The sequence below is a fragment of the Artibeus jamaicensis genome, unplaced genomic scaffold (genome assembly GCF_021234435.1).
Source record: "Artibeus jamaicensis isolate MK-2021 breed Jamaican fruit bat unplaced genomic scaffold, CSHL_Jam_final contig_585, whole genome shotgun sequence".
In the NCBI taxonomy this organism is placed as follows: domain Eukaryota; kingdom Metazoa; phylum Chordata; class Mammalia; order Chiroptera; family Phyllostomidae; genus Artibeus; species Artibeus jamaicensis.
Genome location: NW_026521894.1, coordinates 17,999,227 through 18,026,890, shown reverse-complemented (window position 1 = coordinate 18,026,890; position 27,664 = coordinate 17,999,227). Strand labels below are relative to the sequence as shown.

Sequence of the window (27,664 nt, the reverse complement as noted above, 5' to 3'; positions counted from 1 at the left end):
CCAACATGCTGATTTTGAGGGTGGAAAAAAGCCTGCTATACAGGCTAGTATGAATCCGTCTATATGTGTCAGATCGTATAGTGCAGAGAGAAAGGTGTAAGTCACTAATATTGTACATAATGGTTTCTGGATTTGCTCTGTCTTTCCTAAAAAGACTGTACTCAACAGAAAAACAATAAGAATTATTTTGTTTATCAGGTTACTTTTTAAATGTGTATACTGAAAAGTAATAAATAGGTTCTTTGATGTACCATATCATTATATTCCAAAATAAAAAGAGTGTATATAGGCTACTATTGTGTTATATTTAGCGTATGTAAGGTTCCCATATAAACTCCCTAGCTAATCTATTTTATAATATTTAGATTTTTCTATGACCTAGATCAATGTTCTTCAAATTGATCTACTATTATCTTTTCCTTTCCTTTTCTCCTTCACACTTCTATAATAGGTTATTTGGATTCTGGGTTAATTAGAAATAATATGTGAGAAAGATTGTATAAAGAAAAATCAATTATTTTATTCTTCAAGGTGTGATTTTTACTTAAAAATAAGAATTATGTAGCCAATATAGTTACATATAAATTATAACATAATGATTCATGGCCCTCGTATCTATATTTTATAATTTGTAGTCCTCAAGAATTTAAATGAAGTAGGATTACTTACTAAGAAATAATACTAAGGTCTTTTTTTTTTTTTTACCTAATAGTCTATCTTCAATTTGGTGTAAGCCCTCATTATAAGTGAAAGAGTTTGAATTAAAAATAATTACATTTAGTTGATTAGATGTATGATCTATTTTAGAAAAGTATATATTATACTATATCTATATCTATATCTATATATATATATATAACATTACATGTATCTTTTTTCTATTAAAAACATTGAGACAACTGGTTAGGAAATTCTAGTCAGAATCTAAAATATTTGCATTTCAGAGACATTTCTTTGGTTACATGACCATAAACAGAATTTTTAATATATGCCAACTTATGTCCAAAAGAATCTGTAGCAAATAGACTACAATAAACAGAAGCAACAAAAGCAGATAAGTAGATATTTTAAAAAGTAGACAGAATTAGAAATCCATTTTTTACTAGATTTCAAAAAACATTTGAGTTCTAAAAATAAAACTTTATCTGCTTGCATGAATAGTTTTTTTTAACTCCCAGGCTAAAATATGCTTTATTTGAAGAAGACAAACATTTCAAAGAATTTCAAAATTTTTAAAGTAGAAACATGTTGTTCTAATACTTACCAAGGTTTTTCACTGTTTTTAAATTTTGAGGTCTTCTGCTTTTGCCTAACTCAACTTTAAAATTAAATATATATACACTATATACATACATATGGAAAAAAACAAACTTTACTCACAGGCAAACTGAAGTATGGCTTCTCTACTGAGGATACTTCCATAAGTGTTGGCTGCTAGACACTGATAATGACCAGAATCTTTTGCTTCACTTGGATTGCTTATAATGAAGGTCCCATCTATCAAACTGTAGCGATAATCACTTTCTAAATCAATCTCTGTTCCATTTCGAAGCCATCTTAAGAAAAATCAGAAGACAAACAGTAAAAATTACTTGAGACATTATAATACTCCTTGAAAGTGCCAGAGTCTCAGTGAAGGAAATTTTTAAGACTTAGATAAAATGAATAATGGTGAATTTCTACCTGTAATTTGGAACTGGGTTGCTACGAACTTCACAATTCAGTGCTACTTTCTTTTCATCAGAATCAGTTGGGAAAATTATATCATCTGGTTCTTGCACAAATACAGGCCCATAGTCCACGCTTTCTGTAAGGACCAAAAAGATGCACTTTAAAATTTCTTCGAATATCAAGACATGTTTTTTTCTCAATTATGTTTGCATTCAAAATTCTTGCTCTTTCCTTCTTCTCAAAGGCATTTTACCAAAAGAAATATATAGCTATCAAATTGTTTTGTTTTAATAAATTGAGACCTAAATAGAACATTTTTGTAATTGACTGAAATTACTTTTAAACATATGCTATATAGTGGAAAAACAAGCATTTAAATTATTGTTTTTGTATATTTTAAAAATAAATTTTTGTATTTATCTGAAACAGAATATTACCATGTAAATAATAGTTTAAAGCATTATTTAATGATTTTACTCATATGTGGAATCTAATGAACAAACTACAGTAACAAAGAAAATGCGGACAGAATCATAGATGGAAACCATGATGACAGCTCTGGGGGTTGTTAGGGGTGGAAGGACAGAGCCAAAAGAAAACAGACTCATGGACACTGACAACACTGTGGTGATTGCTGTGGTGGGGGGGAGGAGGGTATAAGGGGACTAAATGGTAATGGAAAACATACAATAAAGATTAAATTTAAAAAGATTTATTTAAAAAACTAAAAGTTTGTAAAAACTCTCAGAATGTTAAAAACAATGTACAATAAAGAGAAAACATAAATTAATATTGTGTTACTGCTTCAGCACTACAGATATGAAAAAAACAGTGTTCAAGCATTCTTCATATATTCTTTTCTTCACTCATTCTATCCAGAACTACTTAGTAATGCTGGAGTGTAGGGGGAAATTATATAATGCAAATAAGTATATTCTCATAAACTAAATAAAATACGTCATCAAAAATTCAACTGAAAAAATTGTCAAAACTGTATAAAATTAAATGTTCACCAATAAGTAAATAAAATAAATAAAAACATCAAAAGAGAAAAGGATTAAAAAGCAAGGCACAAAGAGAGAGCTTGTAAACTTAAGTGCCTACTGTATGCCAGATAACATTCTATCTCCTTTAATTAAATACCAGAGAAAATCTATAATGAACATAATTTTACACCAAACGTAATTTTACACTAATGAAAATTTCATAGAAAAGTAGAAATAAATATGGGCCCTAAATATCAGGTTGGGCTTGAGAAGGATAATTCTGTTAGAGAAATAATGACTAACTGTGCTGTGGACGCATAACTCATGTTAGCCTGTAGTAGCGGAAGAGTTTACAGAATTATATGCATACCTAGAGTATCTTGCAATGGGACATTAGGAAGAAGTACAAACATTTTGCTTCATTTTTATTAATCATGGATTTGATTGCATGGTAACCTTAGATCAAGATTCTCTCCTTGGCACCAGTGACATTTTGGGGTATTCTGTGCTGTGAGACTGTCCTGAGCATTATGAGATATTCCCCATCCTCTCTGGCCTCTATTCACTACATTCCAGTAGTGCACCTCCCCAAAAGGTGATCATTAAAATGCCTCCAGGTGCTGGTAAATTTCTCCTGGGATCAAAATTACTCTTCTTTTAAAGCCACCACCTTAGAAAAATGAAGAGGGAAGATTTTAGATGACATGTATTTCCAATGTCTGTGCTGAACAATTAGAGGTTCACATCCTCCATGAAGAACCACTAGAAAATAGCAGGAAAGAAATGCAGGGTGAGTGTCCCAGAAAATTTGATCTTTAAAAATCATAACTGAAAATGTTTTATACCTTCATACTTAAAATATGGGTACACTGATTTTCTTTCTTTAAATGCATCATATGTCCATTTTGGGAGGGGGGAGCTAAGAAAAGTGTTCATGGTGTTCTAACCATTCATCCAGTAAAAGATGAACACTCACTATGGCAAAGCACTAAGAAGGATTTTTCTTTAGTCCTGGATAAATTAGCTGAGTTCTTTTTCCTAACTACAATGACAACAAAATGAAAACAACTGACATGTGTTTCTCTATACCAAACTATATTGCTCACTTAAAACTTTTATTCAAAAGAGAAAAATAAATGATTGGATAACTAAATGACTAGAGGAAATTATTGTCAAAATGTTGCATTTGTTGTTGCATCATAATAACTTCATAATAAATTTTAGAAAAATACATGAAATCTCATCAAACTCTTAGAGTTAAACAATTTCATGACATTTTTCAAAGAAGTCATGAAAATAATCCCTTCTAATCTTTTAACATTAAAATGATGATTTAGAGATTATAAATGCTTATGATGTATAAAATTAACATTTAATAAATATGTTTTACATATGTATAAATTACAACACTCAGGAACTTTAGAGTCAGATGTACTTGGGTTTAAACCCATCATTTTCTAGCCTTGGGCCAACTACCTTTAACCATTGCTGCACCATTTATTAATTGTAGATAATAAGATTTCCCTGCAGTATTATAATGAGGATTAACTTACATTAACATTTATGAATATAATGCATAGTATAAGTACTCAATAAGTTATAATAAATTTTACTTGTGGTATAATACTAAATGTCAGACACTATACTGAAAACTTTATTGCAATGTATCCTGCAATACATCAAACATGTGGCCAGAAATAATCCTCCCATTCTGTAGATGAAAAAAGTGAGCTTGATATAAAAAAACTAAATTTATATAGCAAAAAAAATTAACCTGAAATACAAATCCATGATTATTGGTATCTAGAACCTGATTACCACTACTACTATGACTTTTACAATACTTATTATCATTATTTTATATTATAATATTTATAAAGCACTTTTATATTATTTAATTCTATGAGTTGAGCATTATCATAATTTCTAATTCAAAGATGAAAACTATCAGGTTCTGAGAGACTTATACAAAATTAGCCGGACAGGAAATAGTTGATTTTAGTAAGTTCCTTTGGCTTCAAAACTTAGTTTTTGAATATCATCAAAACAGACAAGAGAAATAAAAGATTGTCAGTCTGGGAAAAGCAGAGGCTAAGATTTGCTAAATTATCAGACTAGTCACATGAAAGACATGAATAAAACATGAAAAACATGAATAAATGTCTGAATGACATTTATTCTACTATGACCACCCATGCTCTGTTACATATCTCTTTATGTTCCTTGTCACTCCAAAAGCATCTTAGCATGCACTCACTCACCCTCTCTCTCTCTTTCTCTCATTTTTCTCTTAGAAATAAAATTCATTGGAAAGGGTAAAAGAGCATGTGTCTACATAGGATAATCATTAATGAAACTTTCTCTGAATAGATTGGGTTTTAAAGTTTTATATCAAGAATGAATTATAGGTAAATTCAAATATTGTTTGATTTATCCTCATATAATCATTAATTCTATCTATTGATAAGGATCATGCATTCATTATTTAAAGCAATGTCCTTACATTTTGCAGTTTTTAGCTTGATGGAATATGTAACTTGTGTAGCTAGACTTCAAAACTTACATGACAGTAAACCATCACAAAGACCTTGATAACCAATAAATCAAAATCTGTACTTAACAAGGTAGAAATCTTTGTGATAGTTTTGTAACAGGCAGCTGCCATTACATGGATTTGTAATTTTTCATACGAGTGATGTTTCTGAGTTTTTTCCCTTGATCAGACTTTTAATGATCAGACCATAAAATATTTGTAAATGATTGAACCTAAAAATCTAGTGGTTATTATCTGTGAAATATCAGATTCATATCTCAAGAGTGTCTTTTCTTCAGAAGAGGATTATTTCAGTTTTGAAATGATCTGTGTTTCTCCCCTTCAAAGAATGATAAAATTAACATCCTTTTTCTCACTTTCCCCAAGTTAACTTCCTGAACTTTTCAGGTTTTTTTGTTTGTCACAGTTCACATGGTTTCTTATTCATAGTTATTACTATTAAAATATTAAATATTTATTATATCTTCTTACCACAGGTTTCAATTTCTAAGTTTTTAAAAAAATTTTCCCCAATAAAAAGATCATATGTATAATAGAACTTGTTATATGGTTAAGAATATCTGTTTGTTGTCTTAATGACAACTTGACGGGGTATCAAATTAAGCATTACAATTAACGATTATAGATATTCTTCCACTCTCTGTGTGCACATTTAATACTACCATAGTGATGTACAAGTTCTAGACTGACTTTCTTCAATCCTCAGTGACTGGATTTTGTGCCTGGATATCCACAGACCTCTTTCCTCATCATTTAGTTTCTAGAATTTTGCTTGATATATCTTGTTGTAATGCGTAACTTTCAGTTTCTAGAATTTCTTTTTCAACAACATTTCTTTCTTTATTTGTTCTGTTCTCCTATTTTAGACATAGCTTACAGTTTTTAATGTCTTCTTTATCATCCTGTAAAAAACTTTTAAATCTTTATTCTTTATCTATTTGTTTGACTTTTTCCAATTTGATTGGTATGTTTCTACCTTTTTAGTTGCCTCTACATTACCCTTATAAGGGTATGTGAAATCCTGGACTAGTTACAAAAATCCCACGTGATTCACCAGCCTCTCTCTCTTCTTTTGTCAACTGTAAAAGAACAGTGGATGCTAACAAAGCTTTGATAGATATCAAAGTTGCTATATGGACCAAATCTGGTTCCCAACTCTCCATATTGAAGAACCAGATGGAATGTGACATGAATAAGAAATAAATGTGTATTGTGTTGATAAATTGTTATAATATCCAGAATTTCATATTTTGATTAATATTATATTTAAAAATGCTTTTCAAACTTTAAAAACATAATTTTATTAGAAAGTAATGTACACCGACATAAATATCCTTTTAATATAGAGACCTACTTATATGTTTTTCTCCTTAATTCAGGCTTTTAAATAACAACCTAGTTAAAGTGTATCCCCAGGTCTAGTGCTTATGACAGGAGATACTCAGTTATTCAACCTGATATCTAACTTTATTAGTTATAGTGCTGCAGTTGTTATAACCAGTTTTCTGTTTGATTCTTAAGCACCAGTTCTTCGTATGCCCAAATTCTGAAAATAGGTTTTTATCCTATGCCTCTATTCTTAAATCCTATTTTGTTAAACCTTCTAGAAGGCCCAGGGTAATTATTAAGACATTTGTATTATATGGATGCTGCCATTCTGTTTTGTATTTTTACACGTAGGGACTTTCACCACGTGGTCATATAATCACGAGTCTCACTCCACTTTTGATCTTTCACCACTGATGGCTTTTAAGTGGTCAGGATTTATCCCTTTTACCTTATCCCAGGGAAAGCCAATAAGCCAGGCTGACTAGCTGACGAACATACCTCCCTTGACTCAGGAAGGGAAGTTCACACCATGCAAACCCCAGCCCATGTAAGAACTCTCACCCCACACCGCTCCGCAGCCACAATAAAAACCAAAGCTACCCATTCCTTTCCGTGCCTTGCTCATGATGTTTTCTGACCAGCCCATCCTGCTCTCACCATAAAGGCTCAGATATGAACAATAAGTATTTTTATACACTTTGGTATATGTGTATGAGTATAATCTGACTGCATTTGAGCTGATTTGGTATTGTCGGGGTACTGATCTTTCACTCTGCAGGGCAACCACATGGCAAGTTAGGGCTCAGTCACCTTGGGAGAGGACAAAGTCTTCTCTGAGAACATATATCCCTCCCAAATGGTTTGTGTTTGTGAAGTAAATAGAACTTCAAACAGGTAACTAAAACGTGGAAGGTAGACATGTGAGAAAAGTAATGAGTGAATTTCTCTGGGTAGGTTTCTCCTAGATTTATAACAGAAAAATAAGATATGCCAAGGGACCATCCAAGTTATTTGGACAAGATGGTCTCAGCTATGGGGACAAGATTTGGAGGTGACATAAGTTGGAGATCTTTAGTAAATTATACTTATACATCTAAAATCACATTTATATACATATACATATATTTTTTCTTTCTCCTTTTCCCTTTTGTTATCCTTGAACTTTACTAACAAACTCAGCAAGCCCAGAAAAGCAATTTACAAATGAGTGAAAAGTGCTGTACATCCATATTTAGGCTAGTGGTTCTTGAATCCTTTTAACCAGAAATATTTTATAATTCTCTTTTTATAAGAAATTAAATACTTTAACCTACTTATATACAGTTTTTTATTTAATAAAAGATCAAATAAAGAGAAGTTGCTCTGGGTGGTGTGGATCAGTGGATCGAGTGATGGCCTGGGAAACAAAGGGTGGTGGGTTTGATTCCCAGTCAGGGCACATGCCTGGGTTGCTAAACAGGTCATCAGTAGGGGGCGCTCAAGAGGCAATCACACATTGATATTTCTATCCCTCTCTCCTTCCCCTTCCCTCACTCTAAAAATAAATAAATAAAATCTTGCTTTTTAAAAAGAGAAATAACATAAAATAGTATTTTCTTCTTATGTAAGTTCTCCGTAACATTTATAATAAAAGACCTAAAGAAGTAGTTAGTTTGTTTTCATTCATATAATCCTCACAAATGTAGCAGCAACAAATGCAAACTGATCAAAGTATGGTATTGGAGACTCAACTATCATGGTTGCCACTGGTATTAGGTGATGTGATTTTCTAAATGGTCAATACTCCAGGTAAAGTTCTTAACAAAATTAAATTTAATTTTACTGTATTTTCACAAATTTTACCATGCCGTATGCATTATATGTAAACATACCTTGTATATAATAATACAAAGGTTAATTCTAGTCTCAAAAAATTATAAACATTTTCACAGCATGTGAATGTCTGGCAGGACATTCAAGGAGCCTGTGCATTATATTTACAGGTCATTTAGCATTTCTGGTCTCCACTCCCTAAATTAAAGTAGTGCATTCTAGAGTCACTGAAACAACCCAAACTACACAAATTTCTGGACCATGTCTGAACCACACTAGAATAGCAATTTTAACCTTTTTCATCTATGGCACACGTAAACCAATTACTGAAATTTTGTGGCACACAAAAACATGTAACTTTTGCCTATTTGACAAAAAAATAGTCGCAATTTTGATTCATCTACATTGGATGGCCATTGTGTTGGCTGTTGTCTTTTTAAAAATTATTTAACAATCTAAAGGAAAAGAGGTCAGTGTCCCTTACTAAATAGTCAGGTATTGCATGTTTTCAAAATCCTTGCAGCACCCTGGTTGAAAATCACTGGACTGGAGCACTAAAGAAGAAAAAGACTGCCTATGTTAGCATGGCATCAGCAGTAATCTTCCACAAGAGATGCCTGAGCAACAAGATAAAGCCTTACCAGGAAATGATGACTCTGGGACCAACCAGCCTTTCTCTCAGTGGAGTTTCTTGAAGCACTGCTATATATTTTTTTAATGGAGACATTGATTTCCCTTATAGAGTTCTGTGCTGGAATCAAGATGATATCTCGCCTCTCTTTATTGCCATTTATTGATAGGCTGCCCAGATACTAACTTTCTCCCTGCTGAGACATATTAAGTATGACCAAATTCGAGTCACCTATAGCTAGGTTTTTAGGGAAGCCTTACTTTTGGACATTGGATCACATTTTTAATTGTTTCCTGGATCTTGATCAGAGATTATATGCTTCCTTAGATTCTAAACTTACCTTTCAGACTTAAATCTCTTTTAAACAATTTTATCTGTGCCCATTTTTCTCAAAGATGAAGTCTAATGTCAAATCCCAACCCTCTCCGCCTGCTGGTTACCTCTAATTTATGGTTTTATCTAGCTTATTCATATAATGTGACCTATGTGTTTCAGTAACATAATCTGGAGAAAATATTAGTTAGGCTATTATGTCCAACACAATTATAAGAAATGCACTTTTAATGATTATTAATATATTTAATGTGATAATTTCCAGAAATTTTGAAATGTTTAATTAGAAAATGCTTTGCATGACACTCACAGTTACAATGTGAGAAAAACTTGCTATACCACATGAGCATCTAACAAGAATCCTTAAAATATCTAAACCTTCCTTTAACTTTAAGTTGCCTTTCAAAATTTAAATTAAGATTCCTTATAAAAGTCAAACAACGGTGAACCGTCATTATGAAACTTTCAAGGATTCCTAAGTATTACAGCATTATTTATTAAAAAGCATTATGATCAATGTTTTATGGGTAGTGTCATTATGTTGCACACATAATATAAATTGAGTGTCTAATCGATTTTTTGTCATTTTCTAATGTAGCCATAAAAGAGAGGTCAGATGATTCAGAGAGGCTATCATTTATGAAAATGATCAAGTGTGTCAACCCCTTATTATATTTCAAAGAAGAAAAACCACTAGGCAACCCTATCAACAGAGAGGATGTTTCTCTTTTCATTTGCAATCCAAAACTATACAGTTTATTTAAAATAATACACATGCAAATATTCTATCATAGGGCAGAAATTTAACTTAAAGTCAGACTTCAAATTCTTCAAATAGATGTCTCCTTATTTAACAGTGTTTGTTAAGCTTCTACTAAGCTTATACCACTAAATGCTGAATGAGGATAAAGAGGGGTATATGAAATGGTCTTTGCTCAAATGCCCCATAGCTAAACTGAAAATAAAAGCATACTAATATAAAACAATAACTATAACTCTAAAAATTAAAATACAACAAAAGAATACAGTTACAAAGCTTCAGTGAATGGTCGTGAGTTGGTAAGACTTTTAGTAGAACACGGTCTCTTTTTAAATAGAAAGAAAGTGAAGTAATTCTGATTTATATAGGAGTATACCATCCAAGTGAAATACATCTTCCCCCTCTGAGAGAGAATTCTTAGTATCATGAAAGATCATTTAAATTTTGTATTTAGACATCTAAAACAATGTACCAGCAAAGGGTATTTCGAAGAAATACAGAAAATTGTCAACACAAAGTTCACTTTCAGTCTTGATGCCATTGCCCACAAGCCAAGTCAAGTCTGGAAATGAGCTGTGTTGACAGTCAAATTCAGCCAAAGTTGCTGAGGGTATGAGGCAACAAGTTTGGTTGTTTGCAGGAATCTCTCAGTGTCAGAAGCCAGCAGCAGAAACTCCAAAGACTGGACAGACTTAGAGTGTTAGGTAAATTGCAGGTTGTGCTTATCAATGACAAAATTAAAGAGACCCCTATTATATACTTAACCTTAGTGAGAAGTAAGTCACTTCAATTGCTTCCAAAAAGCCACCCTTTTCTCACTTGAGATAGCATTTGTAGTCATTGAATATCAGGAATAGGTTCCCTTAGTAGAAGTCTGAACTTTATAATTAGAATTCTTCCTAATTCAGACTGCTTCTGTGCAAGGAAGATAAAATATATAGATCTAACCATTTCATCACAAATAGAAGGAGGTGCAGCCTACCCTTAATTCTTTCCTACTAAAACCACCACAATGTAAAGAGATTAAGTAAAAAAATATTTATTAGTTGTTCATATATAAAGGGAAGGAAAAGTATATTATCAGCAGTGGTTAATCTTTGTCGACATTACAAAATCCAAAAGCCAGATATATTTAGCAGGTATTTAAGGTGCTGACTCCTAAAGGCTCCCAATTAACTTAAGTTATAAGAATTTCTAATTTAAACCCTAGTAAAATTTTTAAATAAATTAAACTACATTATTTATATTCAAACAATGATTTTAGATTAATTATTAACTCAATTTAAAAAAAACCAGATACTTCTGGTTTGTGGAAAAGTTTGAAGAGCACTCACAGTCATTATCCAAATTAACAATATGAGTTTAATAGTAAAACCATTTTTGAGGACTTCTCTAATTGCGCAGCTCTAATGAGCAATCCTCCAGGTACTGCTACACTCCTCCTCTCCTTTATGAGTCTAGCTCAAACAGTTTTACCCATCGACTGTGTCCACTTCTTCTCCTCAATCAGTGTCAGTGACTAAGTGCTATATTCTTCTTGAGGCCGTCTTGTTTGCTTTCTTTAGCTCTGCTTTGCCCTACTATTGGAAGTCAGCTACCATGCTGTGAGCTACCCTGTGGAGTGGCCTGCTGAGAATGGCCTTGGGCAGTTGAGACGCTTGGTCCAACAGCCTTTAGCAACTAGATCCTGTCAACAATCATATGAGGTGAGTGTGCTTACAGGTAGCTCCCCACTCATTTAAAGTCTTGGAATGAGGCAGCAGTCCTACCTTGTGAAAGGCAAAGAGCCAGAGGACCCAGATGAGACACATTTGCTTTTCCTGACCCACAGAGACCATGTGATAACAAAAATATAATTTTTGTTCACTTTGCTGATATCCTCACCATACTTTTACATTTTCTACAAAGAATTCCTTTTACAATATTATGGTTTTAAGGTTTCTTTATGAATTTCATCTATTTTAATCTTCTGTGTTATCTTGTGATCATCTCAACAGATTGGTATTATTTTCTAGGCAACCAATCCCTATAGTCAATCAAGATTCATTTATTTGGGTCCTGATTAAGCATTCTTTTTTTAGAATGGAAGTCAGATGGAAGCCAGAATCTTTTGTAGCCCAGTGTTGAGAGTCGTGTTCCATTATTTTTGCCATAATCTGTTTTTCAGAAGCAGGTTACTAGCTGCAGCTCACAAGGGGGGAGAAGAGAGTACAGTGTAAATACCAGCAGGTAGACATTATTGTGAACCATTTCAGACTCTACATATTCTAGGTATCATTGCATTGCTCTCATTTTTACGAAATGGAATTCAACACAGTTGAGGTCATCATTCCACCCTATCCTGGAAGCTTGTTCCTGTTCTTACCCTCCCTTTGTCCTCAGAGGTAAGCACCACAGGTAACTTGCTGTCTTATGTTCATGTTTGCAAAATTGTACCACATATATTATTCCAAAATAGTATACATTATTTTCATTTTTTAATTTTTTACATAAGTGGTATCATAGTACAAGTAATATTCTGTAACTTTTCTAGTTCACTAACCACAATATTTTGAGGTATACCCATTTTGTATCATAAAGATATATTCTATTTACTTTAATAGTTTTAAGTTTTCCGAGAATGAAAAAGTAGAATTTATGTATTCATTTCCCTTCTGATGGAAATCTAGTTATTTCTAATTCTTTGTAATTAAACATATTGCATTGAACGTACTTTTATATTTCCTTGTGCATGTGTGAAAGAATTTCTCCAAGGTGTGGAGAAATATTTAAAAGTGGAATTGCTTTCCCAAATTGCTCTACAAATTGGATTTTTTACATTTCTTAGAAAAATCTTACCTCTACCTGGGGTACTTCTGGGCTTAACCGTGAACAGAAGAGGGATGACTTTGTATTCAGGTTCCGTTAGTTTTCTCATTTTTCACACGAGCATGTCAACCACAGCTTTACTCTCTATTATGGCTGAAGGGAATTACCTGACAAAAGCCATCTTTCAGGCTCTTGTCAAAAACAACAAACTCAAAGTCACATCTAGCCAAGATCTATCAAATGCTCAGATGGGAAAAAGATAGTTATGAAAGATTACTCGAAAAAAATACTCAGACTCTATATTCTTCCAGACACTCTAAATGTGGATTAATCTAGAGCAGCAGAGGAATTAAATGATATAAAACTGGTTTCCAGTCAGAGCCTTGATACACAAAGTGTGGCCCACAGACCATCAGCACAACCAACACTTGGGAGCATTTTATAAATGCAGATGATCTGGCCCTGTCCCTGACCTATTGAAAGGGATTCTATTTTAGCAAGATTCCAAGTGATTGTACATATTAAAGATTAAGGAACACAATTTTAGATGAGTACTTCTCACTTTGTTGTTGATGCTTACGTTTCATCAACCTTTGCTGAAGCAAATGAAACTCACTGTTATGTAGCCAATAAGAATAATGTTCAGGTCACTGGCCTTTATATCAATTAATTAATTTTTAATAAGGACCTTTCAGAAAAATGCATCAGATCTTAGTGTCAGAATAACTATGCTTCTGCTCAATTACTACTTTATTTTAATCACTGAAACACTGAGCAATATGCAACTGACCAGTTTTTATTTCCTTGACTGTTAATCACCCAAAGCAGGTGTAAGTAGACACTTTAAACTAATTTGAAACAAGGCTCCATTATATATCCAAATATATGTTGTTTTCATTTTTTTCTAGTTGGGTTTTATTTATTATTGTGAGCTATGTCAACATACATTTGGAACAAAAGTACAAGGGGGTAGACCAAATTATACCAAATACAAAAGTATCTCATAGTTCTGAACACTTAATACAGTCATGTGTGTCTTAATGATAGAGAAATGTTCTAAGGAATGTGTGCGGGCAATTTTATTGTCACACAAATATCACAGAGTGCACTTACACAAATTTAGATAGTATAGCCTACTGCATACCTAGGCTACATGCTATAGCTTGTTGCTCATCAGCTACAAACCAGTAGCGCATGTTACTGTACTGAATATTGTAGGCAACTGTATAAGGCATTTACCATAAATGGATCTTGCAGGACTGGGAGTTTCTCTGTGTCAGTGAGTGGGTAGTGAGAGAATGTGAAAGCCGAGGATATTACCACACACTACTGTAGACTTGATAAACACTGTCCCAGTAGCCCTCCCCCTGTTTCTTTCCAACAGGGTTGCAGTAGTATATCGAAGCTTTCAGTGGACAGGGATGTGAGCTGGATTAATTGGAAATATCTAGGAGAAACATGGTGGGTAAGGAATCACCATAATCATGTTGGTCAGGATGAAGTTAAGGTGGCCTGAAAATTTGTAGGAAAAATAAATCAAGATGGAGAGAGAGAGGGACATAGTAGATTGCCATGGCTATGTGTTTTGGCTATTGTATGTTGGAACAATGGTTTAACACAGTTTGCAGTATTCATTTTTCAAATAATAAGGTGTCTAACATTGAGAGAGTGCAAAAGTGAGAAGCCGATATTTTGACTTTGGAAAAATTTTTTGCTTCCATTGACCCTATCTTACATAAAGGATTCTCTGTGACATTGAATTGGTGGAAGAAATATACCTTATCTATGTTTTACATGATTACAATGTGATAATATTCCCAAAAAAACAAAAACAGGTTGGCTCCATCACAAAGGTTTACTAAAGTGGCAGTGGCACTTAATAAAGACTTGTTAAGCTAGCTCCTGTGAACCTGAGTCCTTGTGCAGGATCTTAGGTCTTCCACAAAGAACTGACACTGTTCTCTGAAGAGTGTCAGGCTAGATCTGGGAGAGCTTTAGCACCCTCTGAATATATAGCAGTCGGAGGCAGGCTCCTTTGCACTAAAATAGGTCAGTGGCTCAAAATTGAGGTAATCTGCTCACTCAAAATTGAGGTGCTCTGAGATAAAGAGAATCTATTGCCAAACCCCATGGATATGGCTCTGTCAGAGAAGGAAAAAAATCCCTTCTATGAACCACATATCCTTCCATTTTTCACAGTCAGTTTGGCACCATTAGAGTCTTATAAGGCTACTGCCATTACGTGGTCTTTCATTCACTGAAATGTCACTGGGAGTGCATGACTATATATTCCATCCTGATGTCATCCGTAAAATAACGATGCCTAAAGAACAGAAATGACAACACACCTTTGCCTGATGAGTATGACATTAGAATGAATATAATGGGATTTTTAAAGACTTTTTAAGAGTAGGTTTTAGGTTTAATTGAGATGAGGGTAGAGATTTCTCATACACCTTCTACCCCCCTACCCACATACATGCCTTCTTTTATTGTCAACACCACTAAATAGAAGAGTACATTTTTAAACCAAAGATGAACATATATTACATAGTATAATCACCCAAAGTTTCCATAGTTTATATTAAGTTTCATTCTTGGTTTTGTATATTCTTTGGCTCAGACAGATGCATAGTGACATATTCACAGCATTTTCAATGCCCTCAAAGCCATTCCTGCTCTGTCTATTCATCTCTGGCCCGATTCCCCATCTCTGGGAACCACTGATCTTTTCAGTGTCTCCATAATTTTGCCTTTTTTCAGGACATCAAATAGTTTAAATTATACAGTATGTAGCCTTTTAAGATTTACTTCTTTCACTTAGTAATATGCATTTAAGTTTCCTTCATGTCTTTTCATGGTTTAAAAACTCATTTCTTTTTGAACCAAATAATGTTCCATTGATTGGATATACCATTGTATTCATCCATTCACCTACTACCGAAGAACATCATGAATGTTCAACTCCTTTAGATAAATACCAAGGACTATAATTGTGGGATTATTTTAAGAGTATGTTTAGTTTTGTAGGATACTGCCACACTGTCTTCCAAAGTGCCTATACCATTTTGTAATCCCATCAATAACATGTAAGAGTTCCTAATTGATCTACATCCTCATTAGCATTTGGTGTAATAGTATCTCACTGTTTAATTTGTATTTCTCTGATGACATATGATGTAATGCAGCTTTTCACGTGCTTATTTGCTGTCTATCTTTTTAGATGAGATGTCTGTTAAGGTCTTTGGCCCATTTTTTAAAATCATTGTTTGTTTTCTTACATTGTTTTAAAAATTCTTACTATATTTTTAGATAATAGTCATATATCAGATATTCTTTTTTTATCTGCACCTGAAGCATTTTTTAATTGCTTTTTAGAGAGACATGAAGAGAGAGAAGAAGGGAGAGGGAGAAACATTAATGTGAGAGAGAAACATTGATTGGTTACCTCCTGTATGAACCTGAACTGGGGATCAAATCTGCAACCTAAGTATGTGCCCTGACCAGTAATTGCACCTCAAACTTTCACTTACAGGATGACACTCCAACTAACTGAGCCACAATGGCAAGAGCTATGCCAGATATATTTTTTAAAAATATATTCTTTAAGTCTCAGGCTTGTCTTCTAATCCTCCTGATGCTATCTTTCACAGAACATTTTAATGAGAATTAAAAAACTTGTATCAAGTATTTTCAAAATAAAATATTTTAAGGTGCTAGCACTATGATTAAACATAATTTAAATAATACTTTTAGGTGATGCTTCATATGGTAACAATTGACATAATAATCTGTCATGAGTTTGCTTGTGATTGGCACCACAGCCTAATTTGACATTTCTAGAATCTTTCAAAGCAGTTCAGTACCTGCAAAATGTTTCTTTGAATGTTTAATCCTTCATCAGTCACAATTAAAATGTAGCCCAAAGTGTAATGGAGTTAAAATCAGTAGATATGTGCACAGAATTGACTACACACTACTGTTAAAAAAAGAAACAGTAGACCAAAATAAAATTACTCTTGCTAAACTGCACCACCAAACCAAAAGTTAATAACTAACTTAGCTGCTGTTTCAGCCTCTTGCAGGAGTGGGATTTTAAATTGGGTTAAACTTAAGAACTGTGTCTGGGATCAGTCTAGATTCATTTTGAGCTGGAGTGGGTCCAAAACAAGAACTTCAAGTGAATATTGATAAATGGCATTCTTTATTTCCAAAAATTGAGTGTGCCACCTTCTTGAAACATCCGCTTATTTTATGTGTAAGAACTATAGTCCCAGAAATAGCAGATATTTGCAAAGGAGAATCTTGCTGGAGATGCCTTGATTGCAATGGCTTTTGTGAGGAGAATTCTGGTTAGATAAAATTATTAAGTTCACTTGAAAACAAGGGTTCCCAAATTGAGCCAACAGAATGAGAAATTTATTTTAATTGTCATGCACGGGTTTGCAAAATGTTTCAAAATTCAGAAGTAGTATCATTAAAAGATTCATTGCAAAAGTCTAGCATAACTTCTGTTGCTCCACTCTACCCTCCATCACTTGAGTTCTCATTCTAAGAATTCTGTCTAAAATGACATTCCACTGTGGAGACTATTGAATAGTTACCAACTCAAAATAAAACCAAGGATGGCTATGTATGATCCCTTTCACATATCTTTTACTCCTAGATCAAAAACCACAGGTAAAGAATTTTTGAAACCCATGGAGGATTCTCAAATATTTTTTCAATGGATATCTCCTGAGTCCAGTGAAAGAGAAAAATAATATTTCCTGTTTTCCCTTCATTTCCAACTTCAGACCAATTGGTTATTTACCCTTTTTCTCTCAGGAACAGCTATTGACTTCTTTCTTGTCCTGTTTTCCATCCTAAGAACTTGGCGTGGCTTTCTGTCTGCCTGGGACATAACATGCTGTTTGTTTTTTCTTTTGACTCTCTTTGGGAGTGACTGGATCTTGGGAAGGTAGTCATCTTGCACTGTCTTGGGTCCATGGGGTTGTTTAATACTGCAAGGATTATTTACAGCTGAGACACTTGAAAGGATTTAATAACTTTTAGAACTGAGATTTGACCCAATTGGAAGCTGATATTCAGAGCCTATACATATATATGTTTTTCTTTTTTTAGTTCTTCTCCCCTAAGATAAATGTACCCAGAGGGAAGTGAATATTTCAACACTAGGATTTGAGTCCTTTGAATTTGTCAGTCCTGTAGCAGCATCTAGGCAGCAACCCAGTTCTCTGAGGTACTAAAATAACCCCAACAGTACCTGTTTTACAAATCTAGCCCTTATGGGACCAGAGGTGTGGTTCCAGAAAAAACCCAAGATCTACTAAGCCTTGTTTACCACTCCCCAAACCTCCTCTATTCACTACAAAAGGCTTGTCAATAATAGCCCTTAAGAAACCAAAAAAACTTCTAGAAGGAACTTGCATTTGTTTTCCTGTGTTTTCCTGTGCCTATGAAATGTACTGGGCTGGGGTGGGGTGGAGGGCAAAAAACCCCAAAATTTATTTATTAAAAAATGTATTTGTTCTCACATGTTTAAACATCAGTCACCTTCGAAGTATTCTTCATTTGATGTAATACTGATTGAGACATTTTTCCACTGTTCAAAATAGTTGATTTTTCCACCTTTTAGTGCTTCTGCCATGTCTGTTTGTTTGTTTGTTTCATATCTTCCGTATCAGCAAAATTTTTCCCTTTGAGGATTTTTTTTCATCCAGGGAAACAAATATACAAAGAAAAGTTGTGCAGGGTGAGTTCAAGTGAACAGAGAGGGTAGGGCATAGGGTAACAACCTTTTTGTTCAAAAACTGCTGAACACTTAGTGCTGTGTGGGCAGATGTACTCATAAATCCTTCATCATGAAATGGGGAGACGCATTGAAAGAGTTCAAAAAAATTTCATTGAAGCCTAACACAGCCTCTCACACAACACCATCTGATACACTGATACAGATGGGTTCTTAGGACACTCTTCTCCAGGAAGTCTTATCTAAGCCATCTTTCTAAAATGCAAATTTCAGGAAGGTAATTTTCACTTTTAAAATAAAAAGGAGGAAAGGTCATTTGAAACTTGATTTGTCAAGGACAAATAAAAATCTTAATTCTCTTTTCGGTGAATATAGTAAAGTCTTAGCCACCTGAGGAGATAAGTTTAACTTATTCCAATGGCCAAAACCAAATTTGGAACTCACATCTCTTTTATAAACTATTGAGTTTTGCATTATCACACCTGTCTCATGACAAAAACTCCCTGTTTGCATTTGTCTATGTGTGTCTATATATGTACTCTTGATACAGGGTGCAACCAGGGGGGGCCCAAAAAAAGATTTGGAATGGTGTCCAGAATTCAAAGTGTATAGAAATATTGGAGAGACATGTAAGATGTCCTCACCCCCCCCCCCCAGGGGGAAGGGAGGAATGGAGCAGGGCCATTGAGAGCTGTTTTGCATAGCAACAGTTTCGCAGCTAACCTCTGAAATGATTATTTAACATATCTATAACCTTTAACTGGTTTCATAGGTATGTTAAATAGCAGTGGCCAAGTTTGGAGCCAAGGAGAAGGGAGTGGCTTGGACCCAGGCCCCATGTAAGGAGGGGCTGCACCCCTGAGTGAGAGCTCCTGCATGAGAGCTTGGAAAAGACTGGCTCTGAGACATGAGGGGATAACTGCCCAGGTGAAAGAGAAAACTATGCAGCTTTGCCAGAATGGAGATCCCTGCAGCCAGGTGAAGAAGAGAGTCACGTGCTTTTGGTGGAGTGCGAACCCCTGCAGCTTTGGTAGAAGAGGCCCATGAGGCTTTTGGGTGCTCCCTTTGGCCACGTGGCCTGGAAAGCAGGAGAGACTTTGTCTGGAACTGGGTACAAAGAACTCTTGCCAGTGGACCATGAGAAGGTGCCACATGATACAGCTGATGGTGCCAGTGGCCTGAAACACAGACGTGTGCTCTTTTCCTGATTTACGGTACCCGGAGTTGGGACAGTGGGAGAAGGGAGCACTGTGTGGGTGTAGGTGTATACCCTAAAGGACTTTGATATTTTAGTAGAGGCATTAAGCCTGGATAGCATTAAATAAACATTTTGTTTCCTTTTCACAAATCTCTGGCATTGAGAGATGTCTTTCCAATTGGCGGCGGACAGAAGAGCCCAGTAGATATTAGTATTTTGTCTTTGGGAGGGGCTCCTGTTGTGTAGCAGTTTTTGGCATCCCTAGGTGGGACAGATATTGCCCCTCCCCCGGACCTCTTGTTTGGTAACACTCTCATATTAGAGATGGAAAAGGGGGTTCTACGGATAGTAACCTCATAGGGTGATCAGATCATAAATCCTACAAGGGCAGGTCACGGTAGGTATACAACTTCTTTACTAAAAGGCTTAACTTTGCCTTAAGCAATCCCTGCCCATTGTGTCTGCACATCCAAGTTAATATACATTTGAAAAGCCCCTTTTCAAACTGCTCCATCTATTACCTGACCACCCTTTCAGACTCCTGCAGAGCACACTAATTTTAACTACACTGTAATCTAATCTCTAGGTGACCACACCCAGGAGAGCACATAATATTAACTATCCTGTAATCCTATCCCCAAATTGATTTCTTCCACCCTTATGTACTTTTCTTATATTCCCTCCTCAACCTCAAATGCATAAAATAAGCTGCAAAGCTGTTATTCTCTAGAGAATTTTAGATCTTGTTCCTTATCATTATTATCAGTTTGGCTCAAATAAACTCATAAAAATTCTCTACAGGTTCGAATGTTTCTTGCATCAACAGTATGCTGTAAATGTGTGCTGTATTTCTACCTCTGGATGGTATTTCCAGAACAGCTCTATGTAATTGGGGTAAAGGTCAAGTGCTTGTAAAGACTGAGCATTCTAAACTCTCAGAAAGATAGAGGCAACCTTAAATATTTGTCTCCAGTTTTTGTCATCTAAGATAATCTTTAGAGAATAAAGCTAGTTTAAATTTGTCATTTTAATTAAAGCAGATGAGTCTTTAGAGTTATCAACATTACATGTAATATAGATAAACAACTTTATTATTCTACCTGGGTTTACTAGTGAAGCCAAGCTTGAAGTCCCAGTTCTAGAAACCATATCTCTCTCTCTCAATCTCTCTGTACTGCTCAGAGGCTTAGCCTTTCTTCCAGATAATCAGCAGTCCTCAGGCAGTAGAAGACAGTAGCCCAAGCCTGACTCATATTCATAAGGAATGGATCTCTGGCCGACTAAACATAATATCTTGAACTAAGTTATGTTTCAGCCCCGATCCTTAAGGTGGAACAACCCCCTGGATACTTTCTCATGAAACCAGACAGAGGGACACTGGAGGAGACCTCAGAACTGTCCTGAATTCCCGCAAAAATGACTTACTCTCCTTACTTCAAGTCCAACCAATGAGCCTCCAAGACAATCCTGAACTCCCTAACCAGGGTGTCTTTTAATTTTGTTACCAGATTCTAAGGGGTCCAGTTGCCTATGTGCATCAAAGCCCAACAAAACACAAACAGGAGTTTGCAGCCAAGAAAATAAGGATTTATTAAGGAAGTGGCCCAGAGTCACAGGTAGTTCATGTTCAAAGATCTGGTTCCCCATGGCTTCCAGGGAATGGAATATATAGGGGGAAAATCATTAATCATAGTGACTAATAGAGTTAGGGTCTTGGTCTCTACCGATTGGTTGGTGCTGGGGGTAATTAATCATTGCATTTGGTCCTGATGTCAGCCATGGAGTTGTTCTGTTAAATTTCACAAGGATTTGTTCTGTGGGATTGTTCCACTTTCCTGGCTCTGCAGCTAAAACACAACTGAGGTCAAGATACTATGTTTAGTTTGATTGAAAAACTGTCTCAATAGTCAATAGACCCCGGATCTTAGTCCCAAGACTACTAGACGCTGACCACAGCCTCGTTGTCCTCAGGGTTTAATAATTAAGCAAAGAAGAGGAAGGTGGGCGAACCAGGGTACTAGGTGAGGACTCTTTGAGGCAAAGGAAAAAAAAAAATAAAAGCCTGTATTAAAGAAAATAAGGTTTCTGTGTGATTACAATTCTTCCCTATATAATATAGTCTATAACTTACACACCATCGATGAGTTTGAGCTTTTGAGCATTACCACCTTCCCCATCCCCCCGGGTGGCTCCATTCATAATAAAATAGCCAGTCTTTCTCCACCACAGTTCCTGGTGTTTAGTGTCGGCTGTGCTAGTGTTGGGTGGACGAACCTTTTCTTTTCGATAACACCAGTGAAATAAGTGCTATTGCTGTTAAAAATTTATAATTAAGAAAAATTAGCTGATATGATATAATTTTTATGAATCATTCAAACATAATTAACAGTGAGTAAAGTAATATATGTAAGTAAGGTGAAAAGTTTTTAAGTAAACTTTTCAAATAAATTTCCCAAATTATTCCAGTAATCTGAAAGCTTAAAGTTTTCCTAAGTTAAATTAAATGATGGAAATATATTAAATATCTAGATAATTTTCAAATAAGAAAAACTATTGTAAAATTAATTATTGAACATAATTGTATGTACCTTTGGCTTTCAAGTGTAGAAAATTAAAGACAAATTTGGGTTTATTAGTGAATATGTCTTATGCCACTCTGAGGAATTTGCTCTGAGAAAATATGTTTCCAAAAATAATTTTTAAAAAATGTATAAACTTGCCAAGCAGCTAATAAAGAAGACAGTTTATTATTGTTTACTTATTAGATTTTACTAAAATTTAATGTTTTTAAAGGTTAAAAATTTTAATATATGTAATTGACAGTAAGATGTGTTTTAATGTATGTATGTATAAACAGTACCATGTGTTTTAGGATAAGAAATAGAATGAAAAGAGAAGACGCATATTCATTAAGGGAAATAAATTTTATTTAAACAAGAACTTCTGCTTTTGAAGAACAAGCTAACATATAAGAAATGTTGAAAAGAAAGACATAAAAGGAGAATTTTACCTGTGTTATCAAGCTGGCTAAAAAGTGAATCTTTTTAAAAAATATTTTATATATTTATTTTTAGAGAGAAAGAAGGGAAGGAGGAAGAGTGCGAGAGAAATATCAATGTGTGGTCGCCTCTCATGTGTCTCCTACTGAGGACCTGGCCTGCAATCCAGGCATGTGCTTTTCCTGGGAATAGAACTGGCAACCTTTTGCTTCACAGGCCCATGCTCAATCCACTGAGCTACAGCAGCCAGGGCTAAAAAGTGAATCTTAAGAGATTTAAAAATTAAACTTTAATATCAATGGTGTACTTACATAAAACAAAAATTTAGTTTTGTTTCCTCTGCTCAAAGGTTTACCTTGTCAAGCGATCTATCAAGAAAACAAAGACTGTTTCATCAAAACAATTTTCTGTTGCCTTCATTAGGTCTTTGATTACTTAAGAAAATTGAATCTTCTCAATAATAAGAGCTAACCTTCTGTATTTATCTTTGAAATCTTTTGATGTCACTTTGATCAAATAACTAAGTTATTGTTTCATAACAACTTGTGATCCTATTCGACCAAATGTTTTAGAACCTTTTGATACTTTTCATAAACTTCTTAAAAATCAAATTCTAAATAATGTATTTTTGACCCCAAATTTTAATATTTTTCAGAAGGCCAAGGGAAAAATATCAAAGGATTTGTCTTTCCTCTTATAGAGGGAGATTTGTTTTTAATTAATTAGGCTTGTTTGATATGTGAAATTACATGGGAAATGTCAGATAAGAAGTAATGTCTTCTTTATGTTCTATCTGTATATATTACAAGCGTTTCAGATATTATGTAAAATTTCTGGAAGCCTGACATGTCCTGGCAGAAAATGTCTGTGTCATCAAAATTGAGGCTCACACACTAAAAGGATTAAATGTGAGTATCGGGGAAATGTCCTAGCTAACTTTCATGCAAAGGCAGGTACAATAAAATCTGTAGATTTTGGCACATGTAGATAAAATTCATTATGCTTTTGTAAAAAAATGATCACTCATTGCCATACTATGCCACATTGATTGTGACATGGCACAGTCTGGTCTTTAATAAGAAAAGATAAGATGGGTAAACAACAGCTGTACATTTAAAAAATAGTCAGGGCTATGAAACACTCAAGACAGCTACGTAGTTCTTCCCAGCTTACTGGCCAATGCCATTTTGTTTTTGTTTTGTTTTGTGTTTTCCTTTCTTCCCCCATCAATACTGCACTTCCAATTGAAATTCCTTCTCTTCCCCTCTGATACATAAATGTTCTCTCAGTTTCTTGCCAGTTTTAAAACTCTTGGATATCTTCCTCAAGGAGGTTTTAAAGAATGGAAGACATTCAAGAAAAAAAGAACCCTTCTCTCCCAGTCTCTATACCAGGGTAAGAAGCTAACTTTGACCACCACCAATTAGTAAACGCAGGTACCCTAATCACATCGACCACCCTTTTCCTCTATGGCTTGAACTTTTCCAGATCTTAAAAATTCTCCCATTATCTGTTTTAGGGGAATTGAGTTTAACTTCTATCTACTATTGCAACATTCCTGATCCCTATTGCAATAGTCTTGAATACAGTCCTCTTGTCTGTTTAACTCAAAACAATGTAATTTCCCCTGACACTTACCATCTTGTTTGAAGGCATCTGATGAATGATAAAGATTGATGGGGGAATAGTAATGTTGGGCCGTCCCTCGCCAGCTTGGTGAAGAGACGCTCAGTGTTCCTAAAGAAGGGCTGCTGTATCGTGGTCTGGTCTTTGAACCAAAGAGGGATGAGGATGAACTCTTTTTAATTCTTAGCAAAGCAGCATAGGAAGTAGGGAGACCAGGGAGAGCTCCAGAATATTCTGTAGAAGAAAAACAATAATAGAAAATGAATTCTGAGAAGGATGTTTCCTTCTTTCCAGTGAAAACTATTTCTTCTGAAGACATTGTTGAGAACCTCCATTGGAGCTGCAACTAAATGCAAATTACAGTGAAAGTGGGAAAAATAAAATATTTATATTTTTTATATAAATATATCTATATATACTTTTTATATTAAACTATAAATCTTTTATATTTTAACGTATTTTCTGGCCCCAGCTGGTGTGGCTCAGTGGATTGAGTGCTGGCCTATGAACCAGAGAGTTGCCGGTTGGATTCCTAGTCAGGGCACATGCCTGGGTTACAGGTGAGGTCCCCAGCTGTGGGCATGTGAGAGGCATCCACACATTGATGTTTCTCTCTCTTTCTTTCTCCTTTCCTTTTTCTCTAAAAAGTAAATAAATAAAATCTTTAAAAATATAAAATAAAATAAAATATTTTCTGGAAATTCTATCAGTTACAAAGTTGTGGTTCTGCAAGAAAAAAAGAAAGAAAAAATATGAAGGAAGAAAGAAAATGAAAAAAAGGAAGATTAAAGGAAAGAAAGAAGAAAGAATGGAAAACAGCCAAAATTTCAAGCCTTTTATTTTCTTTGTCAAGAATCTTTGAGAATTATCTTTTTGGTTGCCTTAGTATTAAAATGTTCTTTTACATTCATTAGATCAGTTCCTTTTCAATATAAAAGGGGGGACAACATTTTTGACTACATTCTATAAATATAGATTAGAAAGAAACAAAATTGCATACATAAATATAGATCTGATCACCATCATTATCTATATTATATCACAAAACAGAACACACATCTAATGTATCCTATGTATTTTGACAAGGTTGTCAGTTATGCCTCATAATCTTGAAGAACAGTCAAATTCACTGTGGAATGTAAAGTTTGGATGAAATTGTTTTGTAGATTTTGTTGTACAATCTATAAAATTTAATGTTATCAAGTGGGGCTACTATCATGAAATTCCCACTTTAATGGTTTACTGAAAAGTGTCATGCTCATATTTTACTTAATTCCCAAGAACTTTCATTATAAAAGACACGCATAGTGATGGAAGTGGGCTGGACTAACACCCCTTTATTTCTTCAGGGGAGAGTCAGTGTAGTGTACACATCAAATGTTTAAAACTACAAACAAATTGTGATGAATTCTAAAGAACGATTTAGAAATTTGAATTTTTTCTAGGTCTAATATCAATTGAATTTGACAATTTGTTGATCTTGGAAATGCTTTTAGGAATTAAACATTTTTGTTCAGGCTATGAGATGTTTGAACTTAATTTTAGATAAAATAAAACAATTTATCTTGTTAGTAGGCTTTCTCATAATTAAATTATTTAGAATCATTATACTGCCTCAGAAATGTTTTGGAGTACAAGAAAGTTTTCTGTGATTTGAAAATAACCCATTAGATGTTAAGTATCAAGTTAAGTTTAACATTTTCTGCTTTGTGAAAATTGTAAGTGTGATTTCTCTGTAGCTTGAAAAAGTATATTTTTAGATGATCTCCACATTTAAAATAATATGTGTAGTCCAAGTCTATCAGGAGCTATAACAAGAATCATATCCCTCAGTATTTGTGTTCAACCACAAGTCTGGTGAATGTGGATCAATTCTAACTCAAAATAGCGAGCCTCTCCTGGGCAAAGTATATGAGAACAGAGAATGGGTAGACATAAAAATTTTTTTGAACCTGAAATTAAATGCAAGTTTTGGCACCTAGAGGAATGAAGAAATGAAAAGAGAATGAGTTTTCCTTTAAGGTAGTTTGTAGTTGTGGTCTCAGAGCCTATTCATTTCTCAGTGCCATTTGCTGCCTTCTGTTTTTTAGCTGCTGACCCTGCTCTCTCTCTCTCTCTCTCTCTCTCTCTCACACACACACACACACACACACACACACACACACACAAAATCCCATGCTAGTGTTAACAATTGAAATGGAGCATGAGAATGTGGGTTTATAGCTCTTAAAGCTAGATAAGAATAGTCAGTGGAAAGCTCTAAGAGCCATAATAAAGTTCAAACCAGGATCACCATTTAGTTTTAAATCGTGTCTATCCATATATGTGTATATACACACACATAACACATACTGTCCAAATGTACAGTAATTGGCATATGTATATTATATATACATACATGCCCATATATAATTGTATTATATATATAATTGTTACTTACATATATAATACCTACTGTCCAACTGGTACAGTAATTGGCTCACACCCCTCCATATAAATACAGATGAGCCAAATGCTAGTTTGGCTTTATACTCCTCATCAGGGCTTTATTTTTTATCTAATCAGTGGCATCTATTGCAATGGAGATTTGTTTTTCAATCAATTAAAAGAAACCTTAAAGTTGTTACTAGAAATTTTACAATTTATGCATTCACTTGTTTGTATATTCCACAAACATGTAAGGAGAACTTAGGATATTACACTAACTTTTGAGGAGTGCATGGTTTAGTGGAGAAGAAAGGCAACTATGCTTGCAACTTTTATCCAATGTGAAATGAAAGCAAATGCAGGGACCTATTAGCTCCCTCCCATGGGTGATGAATCCTCTCATTCAGCCTATGGCGACCAGAAAGTGCTTTACAAATGGAATTCTGTCTAAACTGAGTCCTGAAAGTCCATTAGTGATTAGTGCATCAAAGCTCTGAGGAGAAAACAAAATATATTCTAGCTAAAGGGAAGAAAATATATGAAGACTTGGAAAGGAAAGGCAGAACAGCATGCTTGGAAGGTTAAAATAGTCAAGATGTCAGCATCAGGGAGAGAGGTGAGATTAGAAGAAAAGTTGAATAAGTAAGCAAGGGACCAGTGATGAAATGCCTAACACATCACATTAAAATCGTATGACTTTGAAAAGACACCATGATGTTTTAGAATGATCACTCTGGCCACAGTGAAATTTGGAATAAAACAGAAAGAAAAATGACTA

The 27,664-nt window shown here is 34.5% G+C and overlaps 1 protein-coding gene across 1 annotated transcript in view; it reads right to left on the bottom strand.

The window, feature by feature from the left end:
- CNTN5 (contactin 5) overlaps positions 1-24,778 on the bottom strand; it is a 470,769-nt gene extending 445,991 nt beyond the window's left edge. Inside the window, exons 1-3 of the mRNA XM_037146258.2 lie at positions 24,472-24,778; positions 1,684-1,807; positions 1,381-1,556 (exon numbers count right to left, since the gene is read on the bottom strand). Coding sequence (XP_037002153.2) covers positions 1,381-1,556; positions 1,684-1,807; positions 24,472-24,778 — 607 coding nt within the window. The remainder of the gene's footprint in view (positions 1-1,380; positions 1,557-1,683; positions 1,808-24,471) is intronic.
- Positions 24,779-27,664: the final 2,886 nt, after the last annotated feature.